The sequence below is a fragment of the Balaenoptera borealis genome (assembly GCF_965194805.1).
Source record: "Balaenoptera borealis genome assembly, chromosome: 2".
NCBI lineage: Eukaryota > Metazoa > Chordata > Mammalia > Artiodactyla > Balaenopteridae > Balaenoptera > Balaenoptera borealis.
The window spans coordinates 153,634,640-153,652,261 of record NC_138867.1 but is presented as its reverse complement, the minus strand read 5'-3'; the positions used below and the strand labels follow the sequence as shown (position 1 = coordinate 153,652,261).

General features: G+C 49.2%; 1 protein-coding gene across 2 annotated transcripts in view; it reads right to left on the bottom strand.

Annotated features, from left to right (window-relative positions):
* Nucleotides 1–305: 305 nt before the first annotated feature.
* Nucleotides 306–17,622, bottom strand: part of WWC1 (WW and C2 domain containing 1) — a 148,903-nt gene continuing 131,586 nt past the window's right edge. The window contains exons 18-24 of one of the 2 annotated variants that reach the window (XR_014241062.1): nt 14,780–14,918; nt 13,296–13,460; nt 7,799–7,891; nt 5,002–5,235; nt 2,717–2,838; nt 949–1,101; nt 306–694 (exon numbers count right to left, since the gene is read on the bottom strand). Coding sequence is in view for 1 of the 2 variants with exons in the window: in XM_082378755.1 (XP_082234881.1) it covers nt 1,035–1,101; nt 2,717–2,838; nt 5,002–5,235; nt 7,799–7,891; nt 13,296–13,460; nt 14,780–14,918 (820 nt within the window). In the remaining variant the exon portion in view is untranslated. Of the gene's footprint in view, nt 1,102–2,716; nt 2,839–5,001; nt 5,236–7,798; nt 7,892–13,295; nt 13,461–14,779; nt 14,919–17,622 lie in introns of both variants that reach the window. The other variant, XM_082378755.1, reaches the window with a different exon arrangement.

Genomic DNA, 17,622 nt, shown 5'->3' with positions numbered 1-17,622 from the left:
TACGGAAAAACCCGAACGAACTTTTGGGCCAACCCAACACTTGGAGGACAACTGCACGGGCTAATTTCAGAGGAAGGAAGGAGGAAGAGATTCTGCTACTTGTTTGTTAACGGCTGACTTCGGATGTCTGCAACAGCCCCAGCTGAGCAGTGATTTTCACTTAATGAGCAAATGAGCAGAGGAAAGAAAAAAATCATCCCCTGGACTGGGGATGGGTAGGGAGGGAATGATTGGGAAGCAGAGAGTCAAAATCAGGGAAACACAGATGAAGTGAGGGGGTGGAGGAGAAAAAGAGAGAGAGGACGTTCGTTCAGAAAGGCCACTTTATTGATGGAGATAAAACTGAAAGGAGTTCTCCACAGCCCTCCCTCACTCGTTTCAGTGGCTTCACTGGGCATCTGAGGCCAGCGTGGGCAGGCCTGTCACTGGCACGGGCTGGGCAGCTCAGCCGGCCCCACGCTGCCTGCTCCATGTCAGGCGGCCACATAAGAACACATCACAGCACGTGAAGATTCGTGGGTGCACCTCAGAATCCCCCAAACAGTTCCCGTGCACTTTTTTTTTTTTTAACTATTGTACAAAATATGTTAAGTAGGAAAGGTCAGCTGTGCTGTGACATCTGCAGGACGTCCTTTGAGGATTACCGTCCCCCAAACATTACTTCTTATTGCAGTGAAACCTCTAGAAGGTAGAGCTGTACAAAAAAAAAAAAAAAAAATCTAAACAATTTTATTTTAAGAAGAGCAGCAACTTAACACTGCTTTAGTTCATTTAAATTTTCTTTCTCAAAAATACATTCCTAAATATACAAACTATACAATCTTGTCATTGTAATGCTGGTTTTTTGTGGGTTTTTTTGTTTTTGTTTTTTTAATAATAGAACCCAAACTAAAAAAATCTGTTTGTCTTCAAACCGACAAGAGTGCTAGAGGACTCGTGACTCAGTACCTTCATATAACACCACATAAATAAATTTAGCCACAGTCTAGGTTCACAGCGTGGTCAGTGGAACAAAGGAAATACTTTTCTGGCGATTAGACGTCGTCCGCAGAGAGGGTCGGGATATTCAACCGAGGCCGGGTGAAAAATGCCATCTTCTCCCTGTAAAAGAGGCCATCCCTTTAAAGCAGGGTTTTTCACCCTCACTTTATAGGTATAATGGGCAGGATAATTCTTTTTTTTTTTTTTTTTAATTTTATTTATTTATTTATTTATGGCTGTGTTGGGTCTTCGTTTCTGTGCGAGGGCTCTCTCCAGCTGTGGCAAGCGGGGGCCACTCTTCATCACGGTGCGCGGGCCTCTCACTATCGCGGCCTCTCTTGTTGCGGAGCACAGGCTCCAGACGCGCAGGCTCAGTAATTGTGGCTCACGGGCCCAGTTGCTCCGCGGCATGTGGGATCTTCCCAGACCAGGGCTCGAACCCGTGTCCCCTGCATTGGCAGGCAGATTCTCAACCACTGCGCCACCAGGGAAGCCCGGGATAATTCTTTGTGGTGAGGTTGTCCTGTGCATGTAGGATGTTTAGCAGCATTCCTGGGCTCCACCCACTAGATGCCAGCTGCAAGCTCTCCCACCCCTCCTTCCAGTCTGACAATCAAAAATGTCCCTAGGGACTTCCCTGGTGGTGCAGTGGTTAAGAATCCGCCTGCCGATGCAGGGGACACGGGTTTGATCCCTGGTCTGGGAAGATCCCACATGCCGCGGAGCAACTAAGCCTGTGTGCCACAACTACTGAGCTCACATGCCACAACTACTGAAGCCCGCACGCTCTAGGGCCCGCGCTCCACAACAAGAGAAGCCATCGCAATGAGAAGCCCGCGCACCGCAAAGAAGAGCAGCCCCCGCTCGCCGCAACTAGAGAAAAGCCCACGCACAGCAACAAAGACCCAACACAGCCAAAAAAAAAAAAAAAGTCCCTAGACATTGCCAAATGTCCCCCAGGGGCCCAAATCATCCCTGATTGAGAACCACTGCTGTAGGGGACATTACCAGGCCCAGCCACCTTCAGTTCCAATCAGAGGCCTCCAGAGTCTGAAAGGGCCCTTGGGCCACTTCCACCGTTGGTTTGTTTTAGATTTCCAATTGGTTAGAAATTAAGGGGGAGGTCCAAATGTGGTTAGACAAATGACAGTATATTTTACACGTTTATATTCCACAAAGGAATGTGTTTTAGCACATACACAAACATGAGTATCTTCTCTGAGAGGACAACACAAGTCTAAATGCAAAGCCCTCTGTGAATGGGAGGCCCAGGCCAAATGGCGTGTGGCGCCCTCCCGTGACATGCCTGGGTCCAGGGCGGCAAGAAGGCATCTCCCCGAGACCCCGGCAGGCAGCAGGCAGAGCTAGGGAGGCCCGGCAAGCATCCATCACTCCCAGGCTTATTTATCATTCAGCCAATCCTCCGCAATTACTGGGGATGGAAACGCTAAGAGGAAAGGGTGGAGCAGGTGGCTGATTCATTAAACAAGAGGATCTAACACATGAGCTCGAGTTGTGTGGGGACTGAGCAAGACGGCTGAGGGAAAGCACCGCAGGGCTCACAGACTGCCGGGGACGGCTCGGCAGAGGGTGAACATCTGCTACAGAGGGAGCTGGGGCTCCGCTACGGAAGGGAGCGTGGGATGGGGAGCAGTGAGGCAGAGAAAAGAAGACAGAGGCTGGGCGGGCACGGTGGGAAAGGGAAAGCCGGCTGGCCGGGCGCCCACGTGCTGACCTGAAAGACTGCACTTCTGGGGGCTCCTTACAGCTCTGGCCTCGAAGCCTGTGCACGTCCTTGGCGGCCGACCTCATCATCTTGTCTGTCTGAAGCTCGCCCCTGTGCTCTGCTCGGTCCATCTGGAGGGCAAAGTGAGGCAGTAGAGAGTCCTTAGGGTCTCTAGAAATGGGTCAGCCACGGAGGACTTTCTAGCACAAATAAGGAGTCTGCTGCAGTTAAAAGGTTTGAGGGTCACAGAAGAGGCACCCTGACGCTTCCTGTTCCACCATAGGATCCTCTTTATCCCGAACAATGAGGGGAAGTGATCCCATCATCTGTCAGACGGGACAGGTTTTCAGGGCCAGGGAACTGAATACCTGTGTGGACCTGTCAGAAGTAAGGAGACAGGGGCTACCAGGTAAAATGTGTGCTGCCTCTCTAATTCTCAGGGCCACCTAAGAAGGTAAATTTTTAAATTACCTCTATATTACAGATGAGGAAACTAAGGCTCAGGCATGTTAAGAAATTTCTTTAACGTCAAACCACTGAGAAACGGTGGAAACCCAATTCCAAGTCATGCAGTTGTGCTCAAGGGCTTTAGGCACGTTACACTCTTCCCTCCTGATACAAACCTATGGAAGCACTTTTGAGAACAAACCAGAGAGCCCTAAAATATCTATGTTCCATATACTTGAAAACACTGCATAAAGACAGAATTTTGGTCAATGAAGCTACCATTTAAATGGCTTTTTAATAGAAGCTCATCATCAGACAGTCACAGATGTACTTTTTTTTTTCTTTTCTATTTAAAAGGTCAGGTTTTCTTAGTTGGTGCTTTCTTAAGGTAGGGCACATATGCACTTGTTTTCTTACCTCTTTTTGCCTTGGCTACTAGGAAGCTCCAAGATAAATGTAATAGGCAACTACCATTAGATTAGGGATATATTTATTGCCTTCTCTTCCTTAAAACTTCCTCTAATTTTCTATTTTCTCTTAATGCTATTATTATAACTCTATTATAAGTACATTAGGGTATAAGTAATAAATAAGAAAGAAATAAACATTTCTGGAACTTCTGAATTACCAGAGTCAACTTGAAGCTCCCACATTAGTCCAGACCTAAGAAGCCCAGTGCCACCTTCCTGCTCTAAGTTATCGTCACCTGCATTGAGAGCTGGAATTGTAGCTAATGGCCCTCCCAACAATCCGGGCAGGCACCCTCTGTAAGGTGCTCTTGCACCGCTTGGCTGTGTACAGAGAAAACTAGCAAAAGTCAATCATTTCTGCCATAGACCGCAATCCTGGCAGGTATTATAGAAATGGAGTCGAAGGTGGCCTCTGCGTGTTGGCCCTATGGTATTTATTTCTTCACCATAGTCCGGGATCTCAAGAGCCCACTGGTGCCAAAGTCAAATTTTTACCCATCCAACTGTTTAAAATGAAGCTCAAATAAGAAGATTTTTTAGTTGTTTAGAACCTGCCTGTTTTGCATACCCCCTAAAGCTGCACCCAACATCTGCTAGTCATAGATAAGATAAACCCCAGGGCTATAAGAGACCCCAAACTGCTGCTGCTTTGGTGTTCTCCAACCCAGACTCCTCATGGTACTCTGAATGACATCATCTAGATGCCTAGGCCCCCTTTCCAACCCCCTTTCCCCTGCCCTCCTCCTCTCTAGGTAGTGGTCCCAGAACAGCTGCCTTTGGGGGGGGGCATTGTCATGCAGTGAGGGACTTCCCCCAGATGCAAAGTTGTGAAAGCAGCAGCCACTCAAATTAAACTCACTGTGTGCTCTGGCCATTTTGTGGTTATATCTTCTTCCTTGAGCAACTGCCGAAATCCCTCAAACTCACTACACTAGGGCAGGGACGCGAGCAGGCTTGTATTCCCAGGCATCTCCCTCAGGACAAAGCCCTGCCAGGAGCCGCCGCTTTCCCATTTGGAAACACCTGCTCTGCGGGACCGCATGGGCAGGCACTGGGGCAGGTCAGCGTTCTGTATTTACTCTGTTCAAGCGTGTGCCCCAGCGTAGATTAGGTACCCAACATGTTTGATGAAGGACCACCTGGAGGAATAATAAGGGCTTGCACACATAAACACGGGAATGCAGCAAAAGGTCCTGGCAGCCAGGTAAAGAGTTAATAAAGTTTGCTGGGCAGAGGGATTCCTGGATCTCTTTGCTGATGGGCGTGAGGGGACCTGGGAACACTCCAAGCGCGTCACAGGGCTGCAGGACCCGTTCGAAGGTCCGGCCGGCCTCCCTTGCAGCAGTGCGCCCTCTGCACGGGCGGGGCGCCACTCACCCGCTTCTCCAACATCCTCAGCAGCAGGCGGAAGCGCTCGTCCTCCCGCAACCACGGGGGAAGCTCTTTCTCCCCGTGGCTCTTGGCCTGTTCCAGCTGCTCCTTGAGCTCCTTCAGCACCGAGATCTCCTGAGTCAGCTGGCTGTGCCAGGTCCTGGTCGCCTGCAGGTCCAACTCGAGGTCCAGCGAGGTGCGTGGTAGGCGCTCGGCGCGCAGGGATTTGACAGACGAAGGCTACGGAGGTGGGGATGGTTTTTGACCCGTTATTACAGGGCCGGGTCTAGTGAGCTCACACGACCCCCTGGTCTGAACCTCAGACACCCTCCCTCCTTCGTTCATCCGCGGGCTTCCGCTCCTTCAAGAATGGGGCTCTCCCTCCCCCTGGAGCCCGTCTTGATGTTTTCCATGTCTACTGCTCGTATTACTGAGCATTTTTATGTCCCAGGCACGGTGCCAGGTGCTTTACTTCTGTTACCTCAGTTCATTTTCACAACCCTGTGAGGTCCTGACCGTTATCATCTGCACAGATGAAGAGGCTCCCAGAGGTTAAATCACACAGATTATAAGCAGTAAAGCCGAGGTTCCACCCCAGGAGCCAGCTCCGGAACCTACCCACTCACTCCCTACACGGTGCTGCTTTCCCTACTCACAGTGTCCTCAACATTTACCCCCTCCTTTACTGGAGTCTTGTCACTATCCTGCTCTAAAGCTGTCTCCTCAATGCAGGTCTGTTCCCCATGCGTTGACTTTGTGGTCCTGTAATGGACATCTATTGTTTCTGCCTGTTCAGCTTCCACGTCTCTAGTCTTATAGTAATAGCGTCCTCATCTTCCCTTGGGGATCCACTCATCTGCCATAGTCAATCCATCTGTTTCACATGGGGGGCTTCAGGGATAGGAATGTGACCTGAACCTGGCCAATTAGAATCTCAGTGATTGCTTCAGGGGTGAGCATGTTATCCAAGCCCAGGCAGTACCACTCAATTCTGGCACTTTTGCTGAGCTACTGGGAAAAGAGGCAATGTCTTTACACAGAGACCGCTGAGCCAGCAAGATATAAACCTAGAACTGATCATGGTCGTCTTCACCAGCATATGGGGTAGCCCTGTTTAAGAATTAAGCCATCTGGAGAGAGCAGTGCCATGAGAGGGGGACTGAAGCGTGATGACATTGGTTCAGCTCCTGGATCAATCCATGCCTGAAGTCAGTCCAACATCCTAGAGTTTTCCATTAAATGAGCCAATACATTCCCTTTTTCACTTTCAAGCTATATTTGAGTTGAGTTCTTCAGTTATCTGTATGTAAAAGATCTTGATTAACTACAATCATTAACTCTCCTATCAGAAAACACTGATCATTAAAAAAGAATGACTAAATGACTGTGGGAGATGGAGTTCGAAGATGGCTCCCAAGATTCCTACCTCCTAACATACAAGCCCTGTGTAACCCCCTCCTCTTCAGTGTGGGTGGGACCTGTGAATATGATGGGCTATCACTCCTATGATTAGGTAACTGCAGGGAGTGAGTCGTAGGATGTGCAGCGGGAGCAGGCGGGAGCTTCTGCAGCTGCAGCATCATTTCTCCAGGAGTGGATCCCGGAACACCTGCTCCAGAATCCTCCGAGGAGCTTATTAAAATGCAGTTTCCAGGGCCCCACCCCAGCTGCCTGGATGAGACAAGTCTGGGAGTGTGGCCTCGGAATCTGCATCATCAACAAGCTCCCAAGGAGACTTGGTGCTCCAGGGACTGTAGCACCAGCCAGCCACAGCAGACGGGGTGGGGCTGGGGTGGGACATCCCTGCCACTTAAGGCCATGTCCACGTTCTCCGGCAGCCAGCACTCTCTCCTTTCCGGGTGCGCCTCTTCGGCACTGCCTTCTCTCTCCTGCTCTCTCTAGTTCTTTCTGGAGACTTGGGTGGGGTGAGGTGGGGACAGGCACAGGACCACTCTCCGTGCGGGCTGTCAGCAGCAGGCCCGCGGGAGACGCGGAACAGCTGCCCCTGCGTGGGGCTGTCAGCACCCTCTCCTTTCTCTGCACTTTCTCTTTCGCTTTGCTCTCTCTGCTTCTCTTTCTGACATTCTGGCTCCCGGGTTTCCTCTAGTTCTGCAAGCTCGCCAGAACTGCTGTCGAGCCTGCGTTGAAAGGCCAAAGTGGGGAGGGCCACACCGCACCTCCTGCAGCCCTGACTGGTTGGTGAAAGTCCCTGCTGGGAGTTGGGCCATTGTCTAAGACGGCCCCATCCTGACCCCTCAGCCAAGTCTCCGTAAGGAAAGGCCAGATTGCTCTGCGGGGACAGCTTGTGGCCTCTTCCCTGCGCGTTTCCAGCTGGACTGAGAGAAGCCCATGGGGGGCGGGGGGGGGCGGCGCCCGGCTTCTCTGCCAGCAGGGAGGCTGTCAGGACCTGCAGCTGCCCAGTCAGCTAGACGACACACACCGAACAGAGTCCTGCCTGAGGCAGGCTCCCATCGGTGGCTGTGACGTCTTGGGTTGATTAGTTCTCAGTGACTCTGATTCCTACCCAAGAAAACAAAGCCAAGTATGCACACTCCTGTTCTAAGCCTATTGGTCATAATAACGATGTTACATTGACCCTCTGGCACTTTCCCCAGTGCCTCCCCAGGCCTTACAGTTCACCAACTTCCATTTGCAAATAGCCCCATGCTTGCGAGAGCGACTTTCTTCCAACCAGTGGCTGAGGAGAAACGGTCAGGCGTCAGGGGATGTGTGTGCCGGACACGTGGCCTGGGGAAACGAGGGAGGAGCAGGTGGACGCACAGCTCCGAGGTGATCGTCTTACCCGCTTCATCCTGACGCTGCGCCGCTCCAAGGAATTTCGAACAAAAGGTGGCTTCTTGGACAGGGTGGAGCTGTCACTGTCACTTCGGTTCAGCTGCCAGAGAAAAGGCGTGGGAAGCTAATGAAGCTCTAAGTGCATGCGGAAAGCCCACTGGGGCCTGGAGCATGGTGGGGTCCCCGCCCTCAGCCCAGTCCTTCCTCTCCTTGTTCCCCGGGGGCTGCAGGAGGCAGGTTTCATTCAACCTTCCTTTTCTCTCTCGGTGAACATTCACTGAGTGTGTACTCAACGATGCACACCCCTACGTGCCAGCCATGCGGTATCTCATGTAACCCTTCCAGCAACCCATGGGGGGAGGAGACGGAGGGTTAGGGGTTACCGAACTTGCTCGAGGTTGGAGAGCTGGTAGCCGTAGCATGGCGGGGTTGACACCCGACAGCGTGACTCCAGGATCTACTGACCTCTTGACCTCCCACGCTAAGGCCTATTTGTATCAACTCTTCCCTGTTGCCCCGAGAGCCGCTTTCATGGCTCAAATGGAGCCCCTGTCAAGACTGACATATACATAAAAAAGCAGCCCACAGGCAAAGCCTCGGGGACCGTATCCCTGGAGAAGATGGGCCAGACACGCTCTGTGAGGGCTGTGCTGATCTCACAGCTCTCCCCTCCTCAGAATCCTTCAGTCACTTAGTGACATGGACTCTCCCCAGAGAGCTAATGTTCCTCATCCACAGCCAGAGATCAGGGCTATGGCCAAGGCGGATGCTTTTCCACTGACAGTGTGTGTCCCCAGTGGGAGGACTGGAGAGGGAGGTGAGGATGGCAGCACATCCCAGGACGTGTGAGGCGGGGGCTTCTCTCTGGAGTCATATTTCCAAGTCACTGGGATTGCCACAGGCTGATGCTACAGAGTCTGTTTATTCTGGCAGCTGTCAGCTCACCGCTGCAGGTCTCTTCCGAGAAGCTGTCCACATTGTCATTTTTGTGGTTATTAATAATTATTAGTGATAATGATATTAATAGTCCTGCTACGTTGATGAAATAGCTACTACACCAGGCAGAGGCTCCACCAGAATGAGAAACAGACAACAGTAACCATAACAGCCACATGGACGGAGCCCCTACTATGTGCCATGGGCTTTACTGACAGTTTCATTGAATCTTCAAACAATCCTAACTGAGGGAACTGAGGCCTGGAGACATTAACACACTTTTATAAGTCATGCAGTAAGCATTTCATTCACGTTCAGTGAAATGTTCTGGTAAGCATCAGAACAAGAGTTCAAGGTCCCGTCTGTTTGACTCCAAGGCCATGTCCTCTTCTGGCCCCCAGGATGCACATAGGGCTCAGAGATGAAACGAATATACAGACAGAGGGGTGGACCATCTTGACTGCGGTGGATTCATACAAATAGACGGGCTGCATATCATATCAGAAGGGGGATTTATCCTACATTGTTTCAATCCATAGCTGACACTCACAGAATATGTGTCATACCAACTAGAATATGTGTCAGGACAATTGATGCTTAAGTCGTAGCTGTTTTTTTTTTTTTTTTTTTAAATATTTATTTATTTATTTGGTTGCACCAGGTCTTAGTTGCAGCAGGCAGGCTCCTTAGTTGCAGCAGGCGGGCTCCTCAGCTGCAGCACGTGGGCTCCTCACTTGCAGCAGGGGGCTCCTTAGTTGCAGCTCGCCACCTCCTTCATTGCAGCACGCAGGCTCCTTACTTGCGGCACGCATGTGGGATCTAGGTCCCTGATGAGGGATTGAACCCAGGTCCCCTGCATTGGGAGCGCGGAGTCTCATCCACTGCGCCACCAGGGAAATCCCGAGTCGTAGTTGTTTATATGCTAAAGACCATGTTATAAAAAAAGCGATGAAAGCTACATTAAGTCCTTGAATTTAACTTTTTCTGAAAGATGTTGTAATGCATTTGATCTCAGATGGTAGAGAATATTGTTGCCTTTTTGTTATTTCCATCTGATGGCTAGGGAAATTGAAGAGCAGAGAGGTGAAATAATTGGCAGTCAGAGGGAGCTACAGGGAAATGAGAATTTTGGAAGGACTGTATCCTTCAGGTCAAAGTGAGCCAACCAACACACGTGCCAGCACTGCTGATAAATACGTAGGTGTTAAAGACACAGGGGTTGCGGAGAGCTGTGGGGAGTATAATATACCGTCTCCACCCCTCACGGATTTAAAGTCCAGTGGGGGTCCCAAGCCCAGGAAACTCACCAGGTGACACAGGCCATGCTGAGGACCAAAGAAGGGAGACACCCAGCAGAGGGTACTTGATGTGCAGATGTGTGGCATCAGGCCAGAAGGGATTGCTTGTATTCAGAACAAAGTGCCCCGACTTTCTGCATATATGAAATGGGATTAATACAACATGCCTTGCAGGGCTGTTTGGGACATTAGATGACACAGGAAAATAGGGATTTTTTGGGGGGGGAGGGGGTGCTAATCTAATTACCATCCTCTTACGACTCTTGGTGGGAGACGAAGCCCACTTTCCACGAATGAAGCAGAAAGTACCAGAGTCTTGCTTTCATGGCCTCCCCTGTAGCTAGAAGCAGGCACGGGACTAGACTCTGACAATTAAATGCAACTGCTCTGGTCTTTGAATCACAGCCTGGTTAGCTGGACCAATTCTCTGTCACTGTGCCTCTTGGATTTAACCAGGCCATTCTCCTCTGCTCCATGAGCATCCGTGTTTCTTGGTTCCTCAGGGAGAAGCCCTTAGTGGTTGAGGAGCGGCCGCAGCGGCAGTAGCCGGAGCTTCCCTGGCCTCCTGCAGCGGTAGGAGTCTGGCGGAGGAATCAGTGCTGAACCCCAGAGGCAGTGGCACAGCCAGCTGGGACCACGTTCTACAGCAGCACTTGGGGTGTCCTCCCTTGACTGTCTTTGTGGTATGATTTTGGCTGTGGTCTGGCCCGCCTTGTTCCTGCCTGATTTCTGAGGATGGTTCTACAGCTTTCTGACGAATATGTGAACTACTCAATTTCCTTTCCAAACATTTCTTCCCCGCATACACTGCTCACAGTCCGTTTCTATTGCTTGCTATTAAGAACCCTGACCAGTACAGGACTTGCTACTGGGGAGTGGGGTGCTATAAACCACAGACCAGAAGACAGGGAGCTGGCTGTGTACTGGAGGTAAGATGGGGCACAGCACAGACACCAATATTCCCTGTTGGGAATTTGAGAACGCTCATTCTGTGGGTGAAAACCAGAGGGATACACTTGTTACCTGTTGTATCTCGAGAGACAGACTGCACGCCTATGGAGTTTTAAGGGAAATGATAGGAAAAAAATTTAGGATGTTGTACCATTGGCTACTTCTTGTAGCCTTAAGAATCTACAAGAAACCAATAAGCTTGGGCTCAAGTGTAGTCAGAAAACAAAGAAGGAAAAATATACGGCTTTGCTAAGAAAGACCCTTTCTTTTCTTTTTTTTTTTTTTTTCTCGTTTTTTTGGCTGCACCCCGTGGCACGTGGGATCTTAGTTCCCTGACCAGGGATTGAACCCACGCCTCCTGCATTGGAAGGCAGGGTCTTAACCACTGGACTGCCGGGGAAGTCCCAGAAAGGTCATTTCTGCCTGTGGCAGGTGATCCATGCAGAGTAGGAATTTTTTAATCTGCAGCCCTGCAGGGCTGGAAACTGGTCCAGATAATAAAATATGGGAAGGGCCCAGCATAGTGCTAGGTGTGTTAAAGATGCGTAATAAATGGGACTGGAGCTCTTTGTTATTCAAGGATGCCAATCCTGAAAAAGGCCACCTAAAGCGAATCCATTTACCCAGGAGACCAGAATTTTATTGTAAATATTGGGGAAAAAAGTTTGAGTTTTTAGTTGGAAAAGAGAAACACTTTTCACAAGTTATATTTCATATCTTCCATTTGACAAAATTACAACTGCATTCTAAATCCTGATGGCAAAGGATGAATCAAACACTCATTTCTTTTGGTGTGATGTTTCCAACAAGTGACATTCTTCACTTTGTGTTTGATTTCCACTGCACGTTCATAAAGTTGGCAATTTTGCCAGAAACAGATTATCCATTATCCTAAGGGCTTTTCTAAGTCCTTCAAGTTATTCACATTTGAAACATGGACTGGATTTTTCTCTTCTTCAGCTGTGTGCTGGCTTAATTGCAGGATTCTTCACTTGTGATTCACGAATTCCCTCACGTTAAAATCACATTCAGTGACTGCAGGAAACCCTGTACCTTTCGCAAGATACGCAGCTACATTGCAGGTGTTCACATTGTCTTTTCAGAGGCTTACAAGCTCAAATATTAGCTAGAGACTTGACACAGATGGGAGAGGTTTACGTTATTTCTGGGAAGTATTACAGGGAATGTTTTGGGGGGACTAATTTGAAAAGTAGCCACAATTTCAAATTAGTGAAATTGTCATGTTATGAGAAAATTACCTTCCCTACTCAAGCTTATAATTGGAGGCCTTGGATACCGAATATCAGATATTGAACCCCCCATATCCCCTCCCCCTCCCCATAACAATAGGCAGGTGGGTGGCAGGTTGACGAGGTGGGGCAGGTTCCATGGGCCTTTCCTGTGACAACTTATTGGCACACTAGGCAGGAAGCTTCTGTTTATGCTTCTGGTTATTGCTGGTTGGTTCTTCATGGTAGGAGGTAAGGAAGGTAGGTAGGAGGTAAGGAAGGATGTCGACATGTCATTTGAGCATCAGGAACAGGGTCTTGGTTTCTGTAGCCCCAGCAAACAGCATGACCCCTCAGACGGGGTAGACTAATTGGATAGTCTTGCGGGGCCTGCAAGAGCAGGTCGGCAAGTGAAATAGGTTAAAGAGGGCCAGGTGGAGGCCACAGTGAACTTGAAAGCCCTGCCCCTCCACCCCTCCAAGGGCAGTGGCCCTCACTGCTCAGCTCCAGCCAGCTGTGTCTGTGACAGAATGTGTAGCCCATGGGGCCAGACAGTCCCTTTTTTTCCCAAGAGAAACTGGAATTTTATTTGAAACCTCTTCATTTTTAAAAATTTTTAATTGAATTTCCTAAGTTTTCATTGTTAGCAAAAAGTTCAATTAAAAAAACCCCTAAACCCATGACTAAGTAATAACAGGTCTGTTGCTATTTTGTAACCTCAGGCTGCATGCTGCAATTGCCCTGGAAGGGGAGGAACTGCCTGCCCATCAGGGATGGTGAGGGTCAGTCTGATCTCAGCAAGGGGTGTGGCAGGGCAGGGCATAAACAAGGAGGAGGGGAGAGTTGGTTGGAATTATAAAATCACTGGCCCTGTATTGGTTATGGAGGCTTTCCCAGGCTTTAGCTAATTCAATCCTTAAAGCAACCCCATAGAGTCGGTCTGTTAACATTATGAGGAAACAGGCTCCGACGAGGACGCAAGGTGAGCGTGATGGGAACTTGCACCCAGAACTGTGTGAGAACCAGGGCTCTCGGCTACTGGGAGAGAAGCAGGTGCTCTGGGGGAGGGAAGCGCCACACAGTTACTTACCCGGCACACGTACTGGCTCTGGGGGCCCGGGGAGAAGGTCTTGGAGCGGATGATGGTGCTCCCTCGAAGAAATGGCCCTGGAGATGGCGCACCCACCCGGCGGTCCTTGGGCCGCACCACCGTGGGAGATGGGGCCGGGGTCTCCGTGTTGGTCTCTTTGTCCACCTGAGGAAGAGGTCACAACTGTGAGGCCACCGGTATCCGCAGAGTCTCAGCCATCCACCCTGAGACTCATGGGGCACCCTCCGCAGCTGCTCCCCACCCCTGTCACCTTGCCTCTGGTCCTCAGTCACAGCCAGGGGCTTCCGCGGCCCCAGCCCAGCCAGGACAGTGCCCGAGGCCCCGAGTACTGGCCCCCAGTCCTCCCTGACACCTGTGGGCTGGGGCTAGTGGGAGATGTTCAGTCCCCTAACAAGCTCACGTAAGCAGCAGAGGTACCTCACCCGCCGAAGTCCCGGACTTCACACCCTCAAGACCAACCGTATTTTAACAAAGCCGTAGCCAAGGCCTCCACGGCCCCAGCCAAGAACTGCAGATGTTTTCATGGAGTTATGGAGGCAACTAGCAGATCTCGTTATCTAAACTAGGTGATCAGGTTTTCTATTGTCCTTTCACAGTAGTTACCAGCAGAGGTAAATAAAAACACCCAAATGAAGGGCCTTGATTCACCAAAACAGGGCCTTCATGTGATTTTGAAAAAGGCACCCCCTTTGGCTGGAGAAACTACGGAAAGACTTCCCCTCGGTGAGGGGCAGTCAGAAGGCAGGCCCAGGTTCTCCTCTCACACCCCCGCTGCACACCCCACCCCGCCAGGGGTCAGGCACCTTTGTGCAGTGCACAACCTGCCTCTCCAGCCCCACGTGCCTGGCTCAGACACAATGGGTCACTCTACTTCCAGGAGTCCTGCAGGTCAAAGAACACGGAGGTCTCTTTGGAGCGTGAAGCCTGTTGTATCATGTAACCCTAGTGCAGCAGGGAAGCAGGAGGCGAAGGGAACTTGACTAGAACCTCTTTCCTATTGCACTTTGGGCAGACCCAAATGGAGAAATCCATTCACTCAAAATCTTAGAACCCACCTGCCAGGTTGGTATTACTGTGTCCATTTTACAGATGAGGAAACCAAGGCTGGAGAGGGATGAAGTCATCTGCCTAAGGCTACACAGCTAGGAAGGAGCAGAGCTGGCATTTGAACCCAGACCCACCTGCCTGCAAAGACTGAGGTCTGCCCAGAAAACCGGGAACTGCAGAGGGCGGGAGAGATGAGGGGGATGAGGCAACTTCTCCTGGCTTACTGTCACCGAAATGACCCCAATTCCAGGCAGGGACACTCCTACACAACCTTCTGCAGGTCATCCCACTCTGAAGGCCTGTCCCCTGATGCTGGAGCATGAGACTTAGCCCCGAGCCTTTTCTGATTGCCCAGGTTCAAGGATTGAGGGCTATTTCCCCAAGACAGCCCTTCCCGTGTCCCCAGCCCTCCCTACCTTTAGCGCTGGGCACTCATCCATATCATGTGAGGCTTTCTCAGTGAAAATGTCTTCTTCCCCTTCCCCCTCTTCCTCCTCTTCCTCCTCCTCCTCCTCAGCTGCTGTCTCGTTCTCGCTGGTCCCCTCCTCGCACCTCCTGTGATGACAAGGCACTTTGATTACCCACAGCACCCACTTTCATCTGTTTACCTGCCATTTAAGTGCATCCAGGGCAGGGCTTCCAAGCATTTTCAGGATTGAGGACACTTTTTAAAAAAATCAATTTTAGTGAGGTATATTTTACATATAACAAAATGCATTTCGTGTATAGTTTGATGAGTTTTGACCAATGTATACCCCTGTGTAACCACTACCGCACTCAAGATAAAGAATGTTCCATTACCTTGAAAGGTTCCCTTGTACCCTTTCCCAGTTAAACTCTCCCCAGCCCCAGCCCACCACCGATCAGCTTTCGGTCACTAAAGATTCAATCTGATTTTTCTTGTATTTCATAGAAATGGAATCAGACAGTATATGCTCTTTTGTCTCTGGCTTCATTCTCTCAGCATCAGGTTTCTGAGATCCATCCATATTGGTGCATAGTATCAATAGTTCACCCCTTCTTATTGTTGAGTAATCTTCCATTGGATGGATAGACTATACTTTGTTCATCAGGTGACAAACATTTGGATTGTTTCCATTTCTTAGAAATTATGAATAAAACTTCTATAGACGTTCACCTACAAGTCTGTGTAGAAATAGGATTTCATTCTTCTTGGACGTTGTATTAGTTTGCTAGGGCTGCCATAACACAATACGACAGACTGGGTGGCTTTAACAACAGAAATTTATTTCCCACAGTTCTGGAGGCTTAACGTCCAAGATCAAGGTGTGGGCAGGTTTGGTTTCCTCTGAGGGCTCCCTCTGTGACTTGTAGATGGCCACCTTCATGCTGTGTCCTCATGTGGTCTTCCCTCTGCATGTGTGTCCCTGGAATCTCTCTGTGTGTCCAAATCTCCTCTTCTTATAAGAACAGTCACAGTGGATTAGGGCCCACCCTAATTTTAACAGCCTTGTGTTAACTGAATCAGCTCTTTAAAGACCCTGTCCTCAAAAACAGTCATTCTCTGGTACTTGGGTAAGAGCTTGAATACCTGAATTTTGGGGAGACACAATTCAGACTATTACAGATATATATATATACACATACCTAGGAGTAGAATTGCTGGGTCAGACAGTAAGTATAAGTGATTAAATGTTTTTCCCACGTGGTTATACCATTTTATGTTCCCACAGTAATATTATGAGAATTCGGGTTCCTCACCTATACTTGGTATTGTTAATCTTTAAATTTAGTCATTCAACTGAGTGACTACTCGTATCTCGTTCTGGTTTTAATCTTCACTTTCCTGTTGAGAATATTTTCCTGCATTTATTGACCATTCATATTTTCTTTTGCAAGATGTCCGTTAGAATTTTTAGCCCATTTAAAAATTGGGCTGTCTTTTTATTACAGAGTTGTAAGAGTTCATTATATATTCTAGATTGGAATCCTTTGCAAATATTTTCTCCAAGTCTCTGGCTTGCCTTTTCCTCTTCTAAATGGTGTCTTCCGAAGAACAGAAGCTTTTGATTGTGATAAAGTCCAGTTTATCAATTTTTCTCTTTAATGGTTTGTGTTTTTTACGCCGTACCTAAGAAGTCTTTGCAAAGAGTTTCTCTGGTAGTTTCTTTTAAAAGTTTTATAGTTTCAGCTTTTATGTTTAGCTCTATGATCCATTTCAGATTAATTTTTGTCCATGGTACTCAAAATTTATTTTTTTCTATATGGATAGCCAATGGAGTGGCTGTACCATTTGTTGAAGAGACTTTATGTTTGGTGATACTCTTCATAATTATCCTTTCTCCTTGGACTCCAGGGTTGGAAGGAGTTGGTGTGACAAATGGATGGAATTTGTTAATTAGTAATTTATCTCCATTCACATCTTTACTTTTCAAAGACATACATAACCACCAGGCTTCTGATCAGCATGAGATAGTATTACCATACTGAGCTGGAGGAATTCCAGCCAAAAGCAGAGAATTTGACACCTAGTTAGCTGGCTCAGTGAGACTGTGGATAAACATAAAATCTCCCTTAGGATTTTCCCAACAGGGAGAACAGATCTTGGCTCTCCATCCCCAGCCCTGTGATGAAAACCTCCCTTGCACTTAGATGGCGACTATCGCTATGGAGGGGCTTCTCCCCGCTGGCCTCTTTTTTTTTTTTTTTTTTTAATTTGGTTGCACCGGCTGTTAGTTGTGGCAGGTGGGCTCCTTAGTTGCAGCACGTGGGCTCCTTAACTGCGGCTCCAGGGCTCCTTAGTTGTGGCTCGCCGGGTCCTTCGTTGCGGCATGCAGGCTCCTTAGTTGTGGCACGTGAGTGGGATCTAGTTCCCTGAACAGGGATCGAACCCGGGCCCCCTGCATTGGGAGTGCGGAGTCTTACCCACTGCGCCACCAGGGAAGTCCCCCCCAGCCACCTTGATCTACTCATAAAAGAGCCATTAAACACGAGTGCTCACAGGGAGCGCCTTGGTGAGGATTGTGTAGATGCCACATCACTAACCAGCATGGACTGAGGGCTTCATGAACCGCAGGTGCTTCGCGGAGGTCTCACAACCAGACTGAAAGACACTCTTGTCTCCGTTTTACAGATTCAAAAGCGGAGGATCAGAGAGTGGGTGGGCCTTGTCCAGTGTCACAGGCCACTCAGTGGTGCAGCCAGGTTTCCAATCCACGTTTGTTCAATTCCACGAAGCGCTCAACCACTAGGGAAGTCTCTTCTTTGTGACTAAGAAGCTGATCTAAGTATTTTCCAG